This window comes from Mustela nivalis, assembly GCF_964662115.1.
Source record: "Mustela nivalis genome assembly, chromosome: 4".
Classification (NCBI taxonomy): Eukaryota; Metazoa; Chordata; class Mammalia; order Carnivora; family Mustelidae; genus Mustela; species Mustela nivalis.
Genome location: NC_139023.1, coordinates 11,515,904 through 11,535,329, shown reverse-complemented (window position 1 = coordinate 11,535,329; position 19,426 = coordinate 11,515,904). Strand labels below are relative to the sequence as shown.

The following is a 19,426-nucleotide window of genomic DNA, read 5'->3' as shown; positions in this document are numbered from 1 at the left end:
TTTGTTTGTTTTCAGAAGGAAGTAACATATGACATATACTTTGAAAGGCTGGAACAGGAAGAAGCTGAGAGAAGTTTTCTTTGTTTTCATAGAACACTGCACCCCTTAACACTCTGATTCCCTATCAGAACTCCCTTTCTTACACAGCCCAGACTTTATCCTTGACTATTTCAGATATTATCGTCACACTGTATATAACTCTTCTGCCTCCCTGCACTGAATCCTGTCAGGAAAACCCCCAATCATGAACTCAATGTCCGCCGCCACTCCTTTCAAGCAGCTGAATCTTAAAGTAAGTTAATTTTCTGAACTTTTTTTTGTCACCAAAGTGTGCTTATCAAACTTTGTCTTGTTGTCATTAGAGTTAGCTGCCTTCCTCAACACTCCTTATAAGTTCAGTTAATCCTACTAAAAAATACCTCTCTATTTTAAGTTTAAAATCTTTAATCTTATTTCAAGATTAAATAGTCTTGAGTCTATCAAGCCCAAACACTATCCACCATTACTACAATACTTCAATAACTTGATAAATCTCAACATAACTTAATTGTCTCCTTCAAGTTTCAAATAAACTTTTTGTCAAAACTAATAGCTCTTTTGATGCTTTTAAAAATTTTTCTCTGTAATCTCTCCTTTTTAATAGATTGTGGTAAAAGTAATAATGATGATCATAATACATGAAACTAAGCAGTTATGTGCATGGTAATTTATATACTTGCCTGAATTAACCTTATAATTATTACATTACTAATAATGATTAATACTATACCTTACAGGTGAGGAAATTATATTAGAAAATGAATAAGTTGCCCCCAGGTGCACGATTCTACTTGGACCTATTAATATTTCCTTTCTGGTAATTTTTATAATTCTTTCTTTAGCTATTTCTTCTAGATATTCCACATGGACGTCTTCTTTACACAAACATTGATATTTTCTAGGACTCTGACCTCAGCCATTTCTTTTTAACTATACATATTTTTCCTATATGATTTTATCCACTTTCATCATTTTAATTGCCACATACAATTAGCCAATTAAAATCAGCTCCTAATTTCTACAAAAATGTTAAAATATGCCAAAGAGAAATCTTAGCACTATAAACAATTTTAGGAGATTTGTTTGATTGCTTATTTTTTTCCTCTCTTTGTTCATAATATGAGTCATTCTAAAAGGATTTAAAACAGCTTGGAAAATAAGTAAAACAGAATTTTTAAAAAATAATATAGATATTTTGATAAGGGAAAAGCAAGATTAGAGGAAATGATATAAAGTCAGAGATGCAGTAAGATTCCCAAGTAAGGTGCCATAATGCCCTGTAGAGTTCTAAATATGGCTAAAAAATTTGACTCAAATTCCTGGGAGGCAAGAAACAAAAATAAATGCAAAAACAAGAGATAAGTAATATCAACGCATCTAGGACATGAAAGTATATCCATAGCTCCAGAAAACCCTAGGTATTGGGACCTGTGAAGAATTTCTCCAGTGCTGTTTATTGGAAAAGAGAATGAGGCGCAGTTCGTTGTCCCATATATCTTTACAACTTAAAAATGATGATAAAACCTATTGGTTTCTTGCTTTTGTAGTCTCTCAACAAAAAAACAGACATATAATATCAAAGAATATTATATCAAAGACCATCCAATATGTGGTCAAACCATATTAAACAGGTAAACAGATGATCTAAAATTTAAAAATATATATATTTTGAGAAATGGATGGAGTATATAATTTCCTGGGCTACTCCCATGAATAGAATTTTGAAGCCTAGGTCTTGTTATGAATAAGACACTAAAGCATTCCTGGTCTCATCAAAAACTTGCAAATATTTCACGTTATTGGAATATATTTAGCATGTAAGTAATACATTGTCACTTCACAAAAAAATATATACTATAGAGGATAAAATGAATTATAGAAATTATTTTAAAAATCAGACATTATTTAATTAGAAATGATCCACGAAATACTTTAGCTCTATTTAACATCTGAATATTCATTTGACAATTATTATGAAACTGATATCATTATTAATAAAATACTTCTTGGCAGTTATATTTTTCACATTTTGAGATATTCATGTTAAAAAAGTGTCATGTATATATATTTTTAGTTAAGAGTGGAGATAATTTATGTTTGGGGGGAAGGGAGAAGACAGCCAACTAGAGGTTGGCTGTACTTTCTTTGAAGAAAATTTAGCGTAATCAAGACACACACCTGAATATAGGGCTGACCCACCACTTTTCAGAGAGAGAGGGAAAAAATGGATGATTAAGAGCTTAAAGGTTTATGCCACAGCATACAGTGGCAGCAACATTAGGACTGGAAATTTTTCCAAGTTGTTGATACTAATCTCCTAATTATTCTGTAAAAAGAAAATCCTAATACAGCACCCACAGAATGGCTACTTTTAAGGAATTTTATTTCATAGTAAGCACTCCATGACAAATTAATTGCAAAAATGTATCCCTAGGTAACTAAATGAGTTCACTCCCTCTTAAAGAAGTTTAGTTAGAAGCCAACTGATTATTGAAGGACATTTCAGAAAAGAGTAATTTTGTTTTAACATCATTCCTATTAGGTAACAACAGTAGTTAATAGCATAGGACCAAATTTCCTATTGAGGGTGCTTCTAATCAGACTAACCAAACCATGCATTCTTTTGTCTCTCTCTAGGAGAAGAGAAATAACTAAGATATATATTGTATCTTTTCTGAAACAACCACTTTATAAAATTAGCCTTCATAAGCTCACTCAAAATGAAGCTTCTACTGTGGGCCTGCATCTTTTATGTTGCTTTTGCAAAGGTGAGTGAGGAAATAGTTAATAGTTAAGTTATAGCAATAGTATAGCCATCGAACAATCATAGATAGGAATTCATGTTATTGACATAAGTTAGTATAGCACTGATAACAACAAAGCAGAGAGATATGTTAATGGGCATGAGGTTTGTTGTGCCAAACTTTTCAAAAGATATTTTTAAAAGCAAAATAATAAAGTGTTATCTAAATGGCTAACCAGCAAGGAAAAGAGGTTAGTTCAAAAATGTAGTGGGCTAGAGGAGGACAAAGTTAGAGGCAGCCAGAACGCCATGTAGATTGTTTTAACAGAGTTTATATCTTCTAATTATAGAAAGCTGGGTTGGGTTTCCTCTGGCAGTGATGTTCCTTTGCTGGAAGTGTTTAGGTAGAGTCACAAGGAACACTTGGTTCAATGGACATAATGACTTTCAATGCAGCATAAGCAGATGCAACTCCAATGTAAGAGATAGCTGATGGAAATTTCTTAATTCTAGCCAATGAGTGTGCTAAATAGCCTCTTTTATAAAAGGGGAAAATTATGACACTTACCTCACAGAATGGTTTTGAGCATTACATATTTATCCAAAGTGTTTATCAGAGTATCTAGGACTCAAAAGCTACCTTGTATTATTATTATTATAATATTATATATACCTGTATTATATAATATATATTTTATTTTTATTATATATTATTACTTTGTATTATATATTATCATAATAATAATATTATTAATATAATATTAATACTATTGCAATTATTATTATCATCCTGGGAAAATTTCAAGGTACTTTTTTATATCCCCTAAAATTACCTGAATTAAACTCTAATTCTCAAAATGGCAAATGATGAGTTTCTATACTATTTTTTATTCTTGTGCATAATCTGTGGTGACTTCATTGAAGCTTCATTGGAGAACAAGTGAATATATGATCCTTGTGCAAGTGTAAACAAGTGGCACTTATACGTGCACATGCACGCACATACACACACACAGAATGCAAACAAAACTTGAGAGTGAAAGCAGCAAAACCAAATATATGAATAACAGCCAGATGATCTTTCAGATTTACAGATTACAAACCCAAATCCTTCAGCAAAAGTAAAACTCTCAGGTGGAGCCCCAGGAATCTGCTCCCTGCTCACCAGGGAGTCTGCTTCTCCTTCTGCTCTGCTCCCTACCCTACCCTATACTCTCCCCACTCCAGCTTGTGCACATGGGCGTGCTCTCTCTCTCTCTCTTTCAAATAAATGAATAAAATCTTTAAAAAAAAAAAAAGAAATAAACTATACTAATAAAACTGTACAAATTCTTCAGTAATATGGAAATCTGGGTACAGATGTTTTCAAATAAATAACCATAGTGAATTAATTTTTCCTTTGTTTTAGAAGCGTTTCCACTTCCCTGATGAGGTAAGACTCTTTTCATTTACATATGAATGTATTTGTTTTTACCTTAAAGTGTATTTTAAAGTCTCTGATTCCTTTACACTGTAGCTTTGGGACTACTATTGCTGTTAAAATATTAGTGCTATTAATCTATTCTTATTTGAAGAAAAATGTTTATGGAATACAAATGTAGAAAGGTTTTGAAAATAACTGTTAAAATGAAAACAGTCTGAGATATTCTTTTTATTCTTTTGAATTTCTTATAAGAGTTAATATATTACTTATGAGAAACTAGGGATCTATGGTCACAATACAAGTCACTGACATTTGTCTCTGTGAACATTCTGAAACCTTTATCACTTGTGCAACATGCATCATAATTAAGGATGAAAATATGATGCAAAAGGAAACATTTTTAACTCAGCAATTCAGGAAACCAAACCAAATTGAACAGAAATGTTATATATAATATTAAATTCTTTTTTTCTTCCTCTTTTATTTGCGTATAATTGGCACACAACGTTATATTAGTTTCAGGTGTACAACATAGTGATTCCCCTTCTCTTATGTTATGCTATGCTCACTACAGGTGTATCTATAATCTGTCACGATGAAGTGCTATTATGATATCATTGATTATATGCTCTACGTTGTGTCCTTTATTCCCATGATTTACTCATTCCATAAGTAGAAGTCTGTGTCTCCCAATCCCATTCACCCATTTTGCCTTCCTACCCCTTCCCTCTGGCAATGATCAGTTTGTCCTCTGTGTTTAAAGGTTTGATTCTACTTTTGGTTAATTCATTGCTTTGGTTTTTATACAATGTTAAGTTTTAATGAGGAAGCTGGACTGACTGGGAGACACAATAACTAGGTCTGAACAAAGAAACCTGGTTTGTCCTTTCCAATACTTAGGATCCCAATATAGAGCACAGAGTAGGCACTCATCTTATACATTTTAAAAATAAATCCTTGAATATCCACCAAGAAAAGGCTTAAAATATCCCCAATCCACTGAGGAACAATCTGCATTTATTGAGAATTTATTTTGTAAAGCCTTGTTTAGTCACGGGGTAATAAACACGAATGATGCTCTGACGTAAATATCTGGTATACATAAGCCAATTAAGCACTGTATGTGGAAGCTTACAAATAAACATGAATGAGAAATTTAATGATAGTGTAGAAACACTGGTACTAATAGAATATTAATATTGGCCATTGCATATCTATTTTGTAAGAATGTATTTAGAAAGCAGAAGAGTCCACATAATCATAGGAAAACAACTATCACTTAAGAAAGAAAATTCCAAGTTGCTTGGACAGTTTTGTCAGTTATAGTCACTCTAAATGTAGGTAGAGATCTAAAGAATGGTATTTTTCAGTGGCATGAAATTTAACACAAACATTATTTTCTTTGTTGTTTTAGAAAATTTTCTCATCTGATGAAAAGGTAAAATATGTTCTTATTTATTTATATTTTAAGATACTAAAATGTGGTCTGTATTATTTTCTTTTTTAAATAGCATTTTCAAAAAATAGTATTTTCTGGAGCACATGGGTGGCTCAGTGAGTTAATCTTCTGCCTTTGGCTCAGGTCATGATCTCAGGGTCCTGGGATCAAACCCCACATCTGGCTCTCTGCTCAGCAGGGAGCCTGCTTCCCCCTCTCTCTCTGCCTGCTTGTGATCTCTCAGTCAAAAAAAAAAAAAAAGTCTTTAAAAAAAATAGTATTTTCTATCTAATAATGTTAAATAATTCAGTATTACTTTTTTTTTCCTTGAAAAGGTAAGTAATTTAGAAATGCATTCTTTGCTTGTTTATGAGGGGTCATTAAAAATGCATGTATAAATATAAATGCATGTATAAAGCATATGTGTATTTATATATCCTATAATTTTCCTATTCATAGTGGTATCTTATCCAGTTTCACTGCTTGCACTTTAGATTAAATGTTTTAAACTGGAATTTAAAGTTACATATCACAGAAAAGTACTGTTGATAAAGAAGGCAATATTTTTTGACAAATATGAAAACTGGATATATGTTCATAAATGGTGTCTGCCATTGACAAATTAGCTTATAATATATGTAAAGAAAATGTCAACTGGCCAGCCTTAACATAAATACATAAGAAATATTAAACATAGCCTATAATATTTTAAAAATATTTATGTTACAAACATTTAAGATTCTTTAAATTATAAGGGAGCTATGCACTGAATCAAAGAATCTAGGATCTTGATACATAAACTAATATATACCAAAACTGCATGAAAAATTTATGATAAGAAATAAAATTTTGTGGATGTGAGACCAAAAGATGTCTTAATTTTCTGTAAATTCCTACATAATTTTGTGACCTTGGACCTCCCCGCCAGTCTCACATACATGTAACAGACAAATCTGGGGCAACTGAAGTTTGTAGAGGTCCTTCTACAGAAAGAAACCATTTGAAATTTAATAGTGAATGCATGAGCAACATTTATGATCTCTCATTTAAAACACAAACAGGGGGTGCCTGGGTGGCTCAGTGGGTTAAGCTCTGCCTTCGGCTCAGGTCATGATCTCAGGGTCCCGGGATCGAGTCCCACATCGGGCTCCCTGCAGGGAGCCTGCTTCTCCCTCTCTCTCTCTCTGCCTACCTCTCTACTTACTTGTGATCCCTCTCTGTCAAATAAATAAATAAAATCTTTTTTAAGAAAAATAAAATACAAACAGCACAGGGAAAATTAAATGTGAAAAGCCAGGGATAGATATTGCAAAATGCTTGCCACATTAAGTCCAAGTAACATCCATCACCGCACAATTACAATTTTTTTCTTGTGATGTCAGCTTTTAAGATCTACTGTCTTAAGAACATTCAAATATACAATATGGTATGAACTATACTCAATTATATCTCAATTTTTTTTTTTTTTTTTGAAAAGCCAGCAATCACTCCTCCACATCCAGTCTGGTTTCCTTCTTAATAACAGTTAGAGATGCTTGACCTTGATGAGCAGACTAGGATGTTATAGGATGGGAGAGAAGATCAAAAGGGTGCATAAAAGGGGTATATCTAAGTGAATGCTTTAGTGGGGTCCTTAAGACATCTGCGGGCACTAAGAGCAGTGGGTTGGGCAGAGGGTACAGAGAAGGAAGCCTGGAAATACCAAGTCTGTACTCGGCACACACTTTCCTTCTATTTTCTCCTAGACTAAGCTGGTATATCGTTCAGTTTATAAGATTCTGACTTGCCTTAACACAAAATATTTCTCCCAAAATTGAAATTTAATCAATATTCTCAAGAAATTAGTAGTTTCTATCACAAAAATTATGGAAATATATTAACCTTAAGAAAGAGACTAAATTGGAATTCTCATCAAAAAATCTTCACTCCCTGTAGAGCATCATGGTCATAACTTGGGTAATATAGAGATAACATAGGTATAAACAATCAACTTTAACCGACTTCTTTGCTTCTCCTTTAGGATTACAGCGGCAATCATTACCCTCTTAGCCCATCTCTGAATATTCCTTATCCCACATCAGCCAATAATTTTGCTCCTCCTTTTCATCCTTCAGGGAATGAAATCCCCAATTACCGTGGGAATCCTGACCCTAATTCAGGGGGACCCCCATTACCCTGGATTCTCAGTTCTCCCGGAGCTCTCCCCTACCACAGGTCTAGTTTTCCTGTAACTACTTGGCTGTCCTCCTCCTCTCCTCCTACTCCTCCTCAGAAATCTCCCTTCTTTGCCCTTCCCTCAAGTTCGCTTGGAGGACCTTTTTTCCCAGACAGTGCTCCCATGCCTAAGCCTGCTGAACCTTACATAGCCACACCTCTTGTAGCTGTACCTACTACACCTCCCAACCCAAAGCTTATTGCCGTTGAGCCTGGGCCCTTAGAGCCTGATGACGCCGAGCCTGTGGCTTCAGAACACCAGCCTGCTACTTCCCTGGATTAGGTGGGTTGCCTAAACCTTGTTCCCATAATGCACGGAATTTGTAGGAGAGAAAAGAAACTGAATCTCCCCATAAGCAAACAAGTATCACTTAAACATTTTGAACAGCTTTATGAAGATTCAGTTGGCATACAGCAAACTACAGGTACTGAAAAGGTTTGCCATGGTAAGTTTTAACAGATCTATATACCAATGAGGGGGGAAACCCCACTCTCCTCTTTTCCTATCCCTAATCCATTTTCGGTCCTTACAGATTGGCTCCCATTTTCTAGAATTGCATGGAAACAAAATAATACTGTAAATACTCCTCCGTGTCTGCCTTCTTTCACTTAGCATAATTATTTTGAAATTTGTCATATATATATATATATGACCCATTCATCTATTAGTAAACATTTTATTTATTTTTTTAGTAAACATTTTAATTTCCAAATTCAATGCTACTGATTTATTTCCATTTATTTATATATTTGTTAATGCATACTGTACTGGTTAAAACCTCCAGGTCAGCGTTAAATAGAAGTGATCAAATAGACATCCCTGCCTTGTTTCCAATGTTAGGGGAAAACATTGTTTTTCCCATATACACTTGTTCATGGGCTTCATTTTACACTGGCATTAGGTTACAATGCTGTTAAGGCTTTCAAGCCGTAACAAAGAAACATTTTTAACTAAGGCTCCTTTTTCCCATTACGGAGATCAAACCATTGAGTAGTCAAGTTTATGCCCTGTGAATTTTGAGATTTTTCACTCTTATGAAATCAAAAACTTTTCCCTGCCCTCTGTGAGTACCAGATATTGTTCCATTTTGTCTTTCAGTGGTTCTTTAAACCAGGCTTCAGGTGATATCATCATATAAATAATCCATACTCAGTTGAAAATATGAGGGTAACCTCTTTAGAACTTTGTATCTTTATCTTTGTCCCTCTCTTACCTCTCTGATGTTCTGCTCTGTGAATTTCAGCTACCTTGTCTTCCTGGACTCCTAGCTCCCTTTCCCTTCACGAAGGCCTGGAAATTCTCCAGGCAGTAAGCTAGAACAATCATAGGGTTCACTTTATTTTCTTCCTTTCTCTTAGGGATCACTGTCCTTCACTGCTTAATGCTCAGATCAAGAACCTGCTGCTTCTCCCATGTTTGGTATATTTTTAAAAATCTGTTCCAAGTAAAAGAGTAAAACTACTTTCTGTTACTCATCTTGACCTGAAGTATAGTGTGTGTGTGCTTTTTTTTTTTTTTTTAATGATCATTCTTTTAAAAATCTTCAAGAAGCAACTATTCCTTAAGTTTTAGTAGATGTAGTCCGAACAATAGACTATTTTATAAAAGAGAAAGTGGGATTCCCAACTACGTGGAAGAAACTCTGAATTCAGGGCACAGACTGAAAAGAAATGGGAGCTTAAATCCACCAGTGAAAATTTTGCAATAGGCTGCCACTAATGGAACGCTTCTGGCAATTGTTTCCTCCATGGAGGTACCGATTTTCTTCCAGTCCCTTTGTTCCTGAGAAAGATCAGGATCAAGTTAAATGGTTGTCTGAAACTGCTCCAGAGAAGTCTAAAGAGCAGGCCTTACCCTACAATACTCCACACATTAACACTTTCATTCAGCAGCTTCCTCTGATTCAAAGCACTTTCCATCTACAGCCTATGCTGTGGCTCACATGGGGGCAGAGGGAAAATGTTGGAAAATATGGATAAAAAAAAGGGGACTTGATAAAAAAAAAAAAAAAAAGGTGGGGGGGATGCTCGAAAACGCTGCTAAATACTTGGACTTTTTCCTTAGCCAAAGAAATTTATCAAGGATCTTCCTTGAGAGGAATGATTGGACAAGTTCTCCATTTTCAAAAGCTAAATATGGTGGCAATCTAGAGTATTCTAAATATGAGTTACAAAGAGATCACCAGGATACAACTTCCAAGAAAATAAAGATTATTCAAGAAAGATAAGCCCACTATTATGAAATGAAGTACATTTTATCATGCATGAAAGGTCTTTTTGTTTTTAGGTAAAGAAATGACATTTTCTAGAAAAGAGAGTACCAATCCTTTATTTCCGTAAGTCATACATGATGCTGAGATTTAAAAATCACACATCAAATAGGCTAAATCTCATCATGTGAAACCACCTTGGAATAAATTTTTATTACATGAAAACAAGAAAGGGGGGTGTGGAGAGGCATTGGACCTGTGTTGTGTCTTCGAGCTTCTGCAATTATAAGCTTATGTCCTGTGTAAGGAACTCAGGAACTGAGTAGTTTTTCCTTAAACTGATCCAAAATGATTATGATGAATATTCTAAAATAATAGTGGTTGATGAAAGGAAGAAACTTCCATAGGAGGTATAGGGGTTGAATTGTGGATGAGAGGAACCATTGCTAGAGTTGACACAGATCTTTCTCTATTATCACTATTCAGCTTCCCTTACCCCACACCAAGAGCCACTGCCTCAGAAAACATGAACAATAATTTAGGCTGAAATCTCCCGTCCCTAACTCTTGCCCCCACAAATGTGTCTTCTATCCTCTGTTATACATTATCCTGAGAAGAAAGGCATTGGTCAAAAAGCTCATTTGTGCTCATTCCACCTGAGCTCATCTGAGCAAGATATTTGGTTACCCTCATTCCTCACTCCTCCGTCCTTTCCCAAAGCTGTTCCAATTTTACTGTTATAAAACTGGACAGGAAAAATGTCAAGGGATTATTTTACTTTATTTCACAAGCCAGATCAGAATTTCTATTGAGATAGAATTGAAAATCAAATGTGAAGGCAGTTAATATCATTGGTGATGTCTCTTAATAACAGTTAATGTCGAGGCAATTAAAAAGCTTTAAATTTTAATGTTGCTGTATTCTTTTGTTTTTTACTTATTTTACTATTATATTAGATCAAAAAGGTATTGATTGGTAAATTAGTTCAAGATATTACATAAATTTAATAATTTCATATTTTCAGTAAGCATTTATGTTTAGTTTCTTACTATATTAATTACGTAATTCATAATAAGTAACAGAAGAAATGTGCCACTTTTCCAGAAAAGTCTCTTAAGGTAGAGAAGGAATTTTATTTTACATCATTCAGTATCAGAAGATGATTGTGTTGATCTGGACCGAAGGCCCTCACACAAAGGAATCCTATATAATGTATACATGTATGCAAATAAAGCATAATATTGAATAACAATGCATTTGAAAATAAATTGTTACAAGACTGCATGCATCATATATACAAGAAGATAGAAGAAAACAAATGAATCTCTTAAACGTGCATCTTAATTATAGTATAGATGTGTAGGTAAACTTTTAAAACAGTCCTTTAACATTAAAATCACAAAACAATATTTTGCTATAAATGTAATTTTATTCTATTATATAAAACTAATTATGTTATTTTCCTTTTTCCAGATACTGTTGAACACATCAATGAAATCTACAAAAACTTTTGGAAAGTCTTTTCCAAAGACTTTCATTCTGTTATATTAAAAACACTACTCTCCCATATTGATCGGCTTGTGTTTTTTTCCATCAGACTTCATTTATACAGAAATGACATTAATGTTTTACTTTTTCCATTCAAAATTTTAAAAGGCTATTTCCTAAATATGTAAATAATTGTCAGAGATTTAAACATATGATGACAATAGGTGTCTTTCTTTTGAATAAACACTATTCCAAAAATACCCAGTATTTTTAATGGTTTTTAATGGTTTGTTTCCATTAAATTTTTTAATGGTTTGTTTCCAAATTGTGACAGAAGGTAGATAAAGGGGAGACAACCATCATTCCATAGCCCTCCCCCATTCTCCTTCCCTCAAGATGTTTCATCTCTTTTTTAAAATATTTATTTAGGGGCTCCTCGGTGGTTCAGGTGGTTAAGCATCTGCCTTTGGCTCAGGTCATAATCTCGGGGTCCTGAGAGAGTCCCGTACCTGGCTCCCTGCCTAGCAGAGAGCCTTTCTCCCTCTCCCTCTGCTGCTCTCCCTGCTTGTGCTCTCTCTCTCTGTCAAATAAACAAATAACATTTTTAAAATTTAAATATTTAATATCAATTTACATAACACTTGCCAGTACTAAGCAAACTTCTAAGCTCCTAACAAATGTTAACTTAAGCCCATATAATAACCATTAAGTAGATACTATTATCATCCTCATTTTAAACATTAGGCAAATGAGTAACAGAAAAGATAAATGATTTACCAAAGGTTATGCATTTAGGAAAGTGTCAGAAAAGAAGGAGAAATCACGCCAAAGAACATGGAGTTAGTATTTTATAAAAATTAGAAGACACACAAGCTGACATGAAGTTGAACATGAAGGCTATATATTCACTTCTTCTGCCTGCTCCAAAATATTAACATGAAGTTGGGTAAATTAAGCCAGCTAAAATGCATTCTTTCACAGTTCTGGAGGTCAAAAATCAATTTTACTAGGTTGAAATTTAATGTATTGGAAAGGCCATGGTCCCTGGATAGGCTTTCAGAGAGCTTTGGCTCTTCTAGCTCCTTTCTGTGGCTGCTAACTTTCTTTAACTTGTCTCTGGATCATTCTAATCATCAAGGAATCCATCATCAAATCCCTGTCTGCTCTGAGCTTTTCATTCTTTTCCTCCTGCATGTGTTGAAATCTTCCTCTGCCTCCCTCTATAAGAATACATGTGACTATATTTAGGACGCCTCAAATAATCCAGTATCTCTCCATTTTAAAATTTAAATCACAATTTAATCACATATCTCAAAGAGATATTTTTGCCAAATTAAGTAACAGTCACAGTTTCCAGAGCTTAAAATAAAGATCTCTTGGGGAGACATTTTACATCCTATCACATTCCATCACAGTGGCGGGATAGAATTTAGACGGAAGTTAGGTATTGCCTTGATGAAGGAATAGCTCCTCAGTTAAATCACCCTACTCAGACATGGGAAGATTGATGGTATCTGAGCAATGAGCAAATGCTTTGGCAAGCACACGGCTTCGTATCTTCAAGCACATGAATCCTTGTAAGCCAATTAATTCTGTTTGAACCTGAAAACCAAGGGAAAGAAAATGAACGTATAGGGCTGAGCTCCTAGAGGAGACTCGACATGAGGGAGGAAGGAAGAGAACCTGAAGAAGTAGGTTAATACTTTTAAGGCTCCCCTGGGACTGCTTACAAGTGGTAGAAGCAGAAACCAAGGGCAGAGGGTCACTAATGGAAAGTGGTGGAAAAGTGGGGCAGAGTGAAGTAGCTGCTGCTAGTGCGGGGACATGGGTTACGGTTGGTCTGGAAAATTCAGAAGCTGAGAAAAAGGTTTTGAAATTTTAGGGCCCCAAAGGACACAAACTTTGACATCTTTATAATTTTGACTCCTTGTAAGATTGTGCATTTAGTAACAGTAATACTATTACTCTCATTTTAAACAGTAGGAAACAAACATGTAATTAGCAACAGACATGTAAAGATCTTGAAGAACAAAGGAGGAACACTAAGGACAAAGGAAACCTTGGATAAAAGTTAAATGAGTGCAAAGTCCCAATACGCAAAAATTTCCAAAAATTTTGAAATTTCAATGCCACTGTCTAAAAGTGAAAAGAAAAGTCAGAGAAAGACAAATACCACATGATTCCACTTATATACAGAATTTAAGAAACAAATGGACAAAGAAAAAAAGTAACAAACCAAGAAACAGACTCTTAACTCTATGGAACAAACTGATGGCTACCAGAGGGGAGGTGAGTGGGGATGGGGGGAACAGGGGAGGAGGTTTAACAGCACACTTCTCATGAGGTGCACCAAAGTCATAAAAATGTATACAATTGCTGAATCACTCTATTGTACATCTGGAACTAACATAACATGGAATGTTAACTATACTGGTATTCAAATAAATCTCAAAAAAAAGAAAAGAAAAGAAAACCCTGTGGTGGGAGTAAAGTTTCCCCAGTGAAGTAAATGGTGCTACAAATGACAACAATCTGAGAAACTCCTGATGACAGTACTTAGATTCAGAGTTATAAATAAAAATAGCTGACACAACCAGCTAGTATCATATGGAAGTGGTAATATTAGTCTTCTCTATTTTCTCATTATTTATCTTCCCACTTACTAAGTTTGACAAGCAAAAGCAATATGACAGAGATCAACACTATACTTACTTCTGGGAGTTCTCTTGGAAACCTGTAAGAATGAGAATTTATGGCCCAGATTGCTGTTGCTGAATATAAGACCCAATTCCATCCAGCAGGGCTAATGATTTGTTCAGATTCACCTGAATAAGAAAAGGAGGAAATCTCTTTTCTTTTTCTTTAAAGAAAACTTTGCAAGGAGAAACAAATTTAATTTTTTGAAAGTTTAAAGATGGAAGGAATTTGTATTAATTTCAGTGCAATTTTTGTCACTGACCATCACTGAGTCCACCTTAACTAGTAGGCTTGAGAAATACTCAGTTTGACCTATTCCAGAGCCTTCTAGGAGCAGCTTCTGAACTGCTCATTTTTTTTTAATTTAAATTCAATTAGCTAACATATAGAACATCATTAGTTTCAGAAGTAGAGTTCAGTAATTCATCAGTTGCATATAATACCCAGTGCTCATCACATCATGTGCCCTCCTCAATGTCCATCACCCATTACCTCACCAACATTTGTTGCTCCCTGACTTAATTTGAGCTGTTCTGACTGGTGTGAGGTGATATTTCATTGCGGTTTTGATTTGTATTTCCTTGATGACAAGTGATATGGAGCATTTTGTCGTGTGTCTGTTGGCCATCTGTATGTCTTCTTTGAGGAAATGCCTGTTCCTATTATCTTCTGCCCATTTCTTGATTGGATTATTTGTTTTTTAGGGTGTTGAGTTTGATAAATTCTTTACAGATCTTGGATACTAGCCCTTTACCTGATATGATATCATCTTTCATGTTCTGAAGACAAGGCAAACTCTCTTCTGCTATCTTTCCAATCTCAGCAAACTGTCTCACAGTTCTTGGAACCATCATTCGCCCAACTCTTTCACTCATCAACTACATCTAAGCTCTCAGTATGTACTGTTAGCTCTACCTCTGGAATATATGCACAATCTAACAAATTCTCACTATTTCCACTGCTACCATCTGGGCAAAATCATCATCACTTCTTCCTTGGATTACTGCAACAGCTTCCTAACTGCTGCCTCTGTAAATTTGTCCATCCATTATCTCTTCCAATGCTAATTCAGATTGTGTCATTTCCCTAACTCTGAACAGGTGCATGACTTCTAGTATCAGAATAATTCCTATTTGCTACCCTTAATAACAGGACTTCTCATTACCGCTATGATTTTTGTCTTCTCTCAAGCATTAGTTAAAAAAAACATTAGTTTAAAAAAATTTTTTTTTAAAAAGCTGATTCCTATAACTTACAGCCCCAAAATCTCAACAGCTTCATGTAATAATTCTTTCTCATTTATACTATAGGACATCCACTGGAAGTTGGATGGTTCTACCTGGGGCTTTTCCTTCAAATCGTGAATCAAAAATGTGTTTCAGTGTATGTCTTTATCTCAAAATATTCTGTTTCCATTGAAGATAATAGGGGGAAAAAAGGAAGTGAAAGATTTCAAGAAAAGTTTTATGGCTGGGACTGAAAAAGGAATCATCACTTCTGCCTATCTTTATATTTAATAGGTACTCATATGTTCTCAATGTAATAATAAAGGTAATTAAGAAAAACTAAATTGGTGAACATAGAACCTATATCTGCTCACCTTGCTAAGTAAAATGCATCCATTTTACTCTTCCTCCCAAGCATACAGCACCGTCACTTCCTTGCCAGTAAGACAATTCAGAATTACAACTCTCCACCAAACTGTGATGTGATTCCTCCTGCTCCTGAAAATTGAGCAGAAAAGATTAGTTATCTGCCCAATAGACATACCCAATGTGCAATGATAAAGCTGAAAAGGCGACAAACAAAACAAACACTCCCATTTGGAAACAGTCACAGTCCATAACAACTGTAAAATTTAATATAAAAAAAATTTTTAAAATAGTAAAATGGAGACTGTAAAGATTTGAAATGAGGGAAGTTCCCCAATTTTTCTTTCTCTCTGGAAATAAACATTGGACCCATTATTCTCTTCAGTCATACTTACAGTGAATTTTCCATCCTTGGTGGCTTTTAAAGTCGGCCTTCTGCTGTGGAAGACAGGTGGCTCACAAATTCGTTATTTTAGGTTTCAAATAGTCAAAGGATTTTTTTTTTTTTTTTTTTTGTCTGAGCTCAAGATTTCCCTGATAATCTAGTTCAACAAAAAATCTTGTAGGAATCTGATCTACTTGCCTCCAGTCAGTTACATGTGCCAGTGACTTATCAAATGTCCTTTTCTAAAATGATTTTCTGTCACCCTGTACTCTTCTCTCTTATAATTTGTGGATGACTTCAATAAAATCCTCAAGGAAAATATGTGAGAATATGACACTATTAATCTGACTTTTTCCCTGAGTCACTTTAAAATATTTATTTGGCCTTTGTTGCTCAAAAACTTTTAAATCTTGTTACTTACTATTTGGGGTGTGTAAGAAGTCAGCTTTCCAACCCTACAAAGTCCCAACATTCTGTATTCCCTCTATTCACTTTATGTCTGCTTGTAAACCAGCCAATTCTTCCCTAAATTCATTTCCTTTCTCCTTTAAATACCGGCAGCAACGACTGACAGACATTAGTAAGATTGTATTTTCCAATTGCTTCCTAAGAGTTGCTGGCTTGCCTGATAAAAGACATGTCTGCTGTCACCTGTGTTACTTCAAAGATAAAGCAGGTGACTGGATAAAAAGGTCTCCCAATCTAGCCCCCATTGTTTGTTTGTTTTGTTTTGCTTTTTAAAGTTCTTCTTGGATTTTTATTTATTTGTTTGTTTGGTTGGTTGTTTATTAAGTAGGCTCCATGCTGGGCTCGAACTTATGACTCTGAAATGAAGACCTGAGCTGATATCAAGAGTCCTATGGCCAAAAGACTGAACCAACCAGGTGCCCTTCTTGAATTTTAAATCTTTACTAACTGCTCTGGCGATTTCTCAAATTGTTTAAAACCTATAAGGGATCAGGAATAACAAGTGGCTGCATTAAATGCCAGCACCAATTACTTATTTTTTCTCTATAAAACCCATAGTTAAAAATTCCTTTGATACTGTTAAGAAAATTCTTAAACTCAATGCACTTATCCAATATTACAGTCGTTTTCCTATCCTTTTAGTCCTCAAGTCAGGTAAGGCAGGATCCTTTAACTAATGATGCTTGAACAGATCCTGTTTAATTTTATTTAGTTTCTTTAAAACGCACACACAAATGCAAGCATACACCTACCCCACAAAAAGAGGGGAAGAGAGAAGAAAGCCACATAATTCAACAATCTCTTTGTTCTATGGTTAATGACACTTCCTAATCTCTTTTTGCATCTGCATAAACAAGGAAATGAATCCTTGTTTTGTTTGCAAATACACTTGCTGGGAGACATTTCCATCTGGAAATGAAGTATGAAGGTATGAAATGACTGTGAGGTTAAACCTTACTGAGCTCTAAAAGAGAGAAAACAACCTGAGATTTAAAGGGATTAGAAATTACACCATGTGAAAAGTGGATGCAGGAAGTGGAGACTTAACCTGAAAAAGAAAAGTATTTCTAAGGGAACAAGAGAGCTGGCTTTATTTTTTTTTTTTTTAAGATTATTTATTTATTTATTTATTTGACAGACTGAGATCACAAGTAGGCAGAAAGGCAGGGAGAGAGAGAAAGAGGAGAAAGCAAGCTCCCTGGATCCCAGGGCCCTGGGATCATGATCTGAGCTGAAGGCAGAGGCCTTAACCCACTGAGCCACCCAAGTGCCAAGAGAGCTGGCTTTAAATAACTGAAAGATTTCTACATCTTCACGGAAAGATGCATTATATATGTTATGTAATAAATCACCCAGAACATGTTACTCAAGATGTGGGAAGAGTTCAACAATTAGGACAATCTTAATATGAAATTGCCTGGCTTGCAGGAAGTAAGTCCCTCATCCGTGGCATTATCCATGTACAAACAAAGGTAATGTTCAGAGAAGACTCAACCTGTGACTCAATAGATGGACTAAATTAGTGGTAACTGGATGGATTATTAACACAGTAAGATATTTGTCAAAAAAAACAGTAGACACCAACACTTATTATTCTCTTTATGATATCATAATTCCTGTCAAGAGTTTATTGAAAAAAAAAAAAAGAAGCCACCTAAAAGCAAAATTTAAAAAATTATTTCAGTGTAGTTGACACACAATGTTATATTAGCTTCAGTTGTACAACATAGTGATTCAACATCTCTATGGGTTATGCCATATTCACCACAGTGCAGCTACTGTGGTGAATATGGCATACAATGGTCACCATACAACACTATTACATTACCCTTGACTATATTCTCTATGCTGTACCTTTTATTCTATGGCAAAATTCACAGGCCAAAAAAATTTTAAACTAAAATAAAACATAAGAGGGACGCCTGGGTGGCTCAGTTGGTTGAGCAGCTGCCTTCGGCTCAGGTCATGATCCCAGCATCCTGGGATCGAGTCCCGCATCGGGCTCCTTGCTCGGCAGGGAGCCTGCTTCTCCCTCTGCCTCTGCCTGCCATTCTGTCTGCCTGTGCTTGCTCTCGCCCTCTCTCTCTCTGATAAATAAATTAAAAATCTTAAAAAAAATAAAAAAATAAAACATAAGATTGAGACTTTAAAGTGCAGAAAGATGAAAAACAAGCAGTCAAAGTGGTCAGTTGTCAAAATCAACCAAAAACTCTGAAACAAAGGATTGGGAAGGAAAGGGTGACAGCTGGGGCCTAGCTCTTTATCTAATCCTTTGACTACAAATGTGTTTATTTGAGATAGTCATCTTGAATTGGGTACCTTTTTGTAGCAGATGCCTTGACAATTAAAATTTAAACCAGGCACTTGTATTACAGAAAAAGAGAAAATCTGTCAGGATTTGCACTACAACATTTCTCCAGAAATTTCCTGGTAAAGAACAGCTAGACTTCTGGAGAAAACACATTGTCCCACCACTGGCCATTAATATCTTCACTGGTTCTCTTGAGCTCAACAAACATTGACTAAGTACCTACTTCAGTCCAGTCATGGCACTAGATCACTGGGAAACAAAGATGACTCCATTCCAGTAACCATTCCCAAGGATTATGAGTGACCTGTTAAAACATTTATCTATTTTTACTCCTTTAGCATCAGAAGTAGGTCCCATCCTTAGCACTATTTCAAAGGCTAAGTTCTAGAGATAGATTGTATCCTAAGTCTGTGTGTGG

At 35.1% G+C, this 19,426-nt stretch overlaps 1 protein-coding gene across 1 annotated transcript; it reads left to right on the top strand.

Annotated features, from left to right (window-relative positions):
* Nucleotides 1-133: 133 nt before the first annotated feature.
* On the top strand, nucleotides 134-11,815 carry LOC309862965 (proline-rich protein 27-like). Its single transcript, XM_082727434.1, has 6 exons — nucleotides 134-292; nucleotides 2,677-2,807; nucleotides 4,191-4,214; nucleotides 5,620-5,643; nucleotides 7,664-8,140; nucleotides 11,541-11,815. Exons 2-5 carry the CDS (start codon nucleotides 2,760-2,762, stop codon nucleotides 8,138-8,140), a joined length of 573 nt encoding a protein of 190 aa, XP_082583560.1. The 5' UTR covers nucleotides 134-292; nucleotides 2,677-2,759; the 3' UTR covers nucleotides 11,541-11,815.
* The last annotated feature ends 7,611 nt before the right edge of the window (nucleotides 11,816-19,426 follow it).

Coding starts and splice junctions, on each gene's coding strand:
- LOC309862965 (XM_082727434.1), top strand. CDS start 2,760: ATGAAGCTTCTACTGTGGGCCTGCATCTTTTATGTTGCTTTTGCAAAG. Junction 2,808..4,190: donor TTTATGTTGCTTTTGCAAAG/GTGAGTGAGGAA, acceptor CCTTTGTTTTAG/AAGCGTTTCCACTTCCCTGA. Junction 5,644..7,663: donor TTTTCTCATCTGATGAAAAG/GTAAAATATGTT, acceptor CTTCTCCTTTAG/GATTACAGCGGCAATCATTA.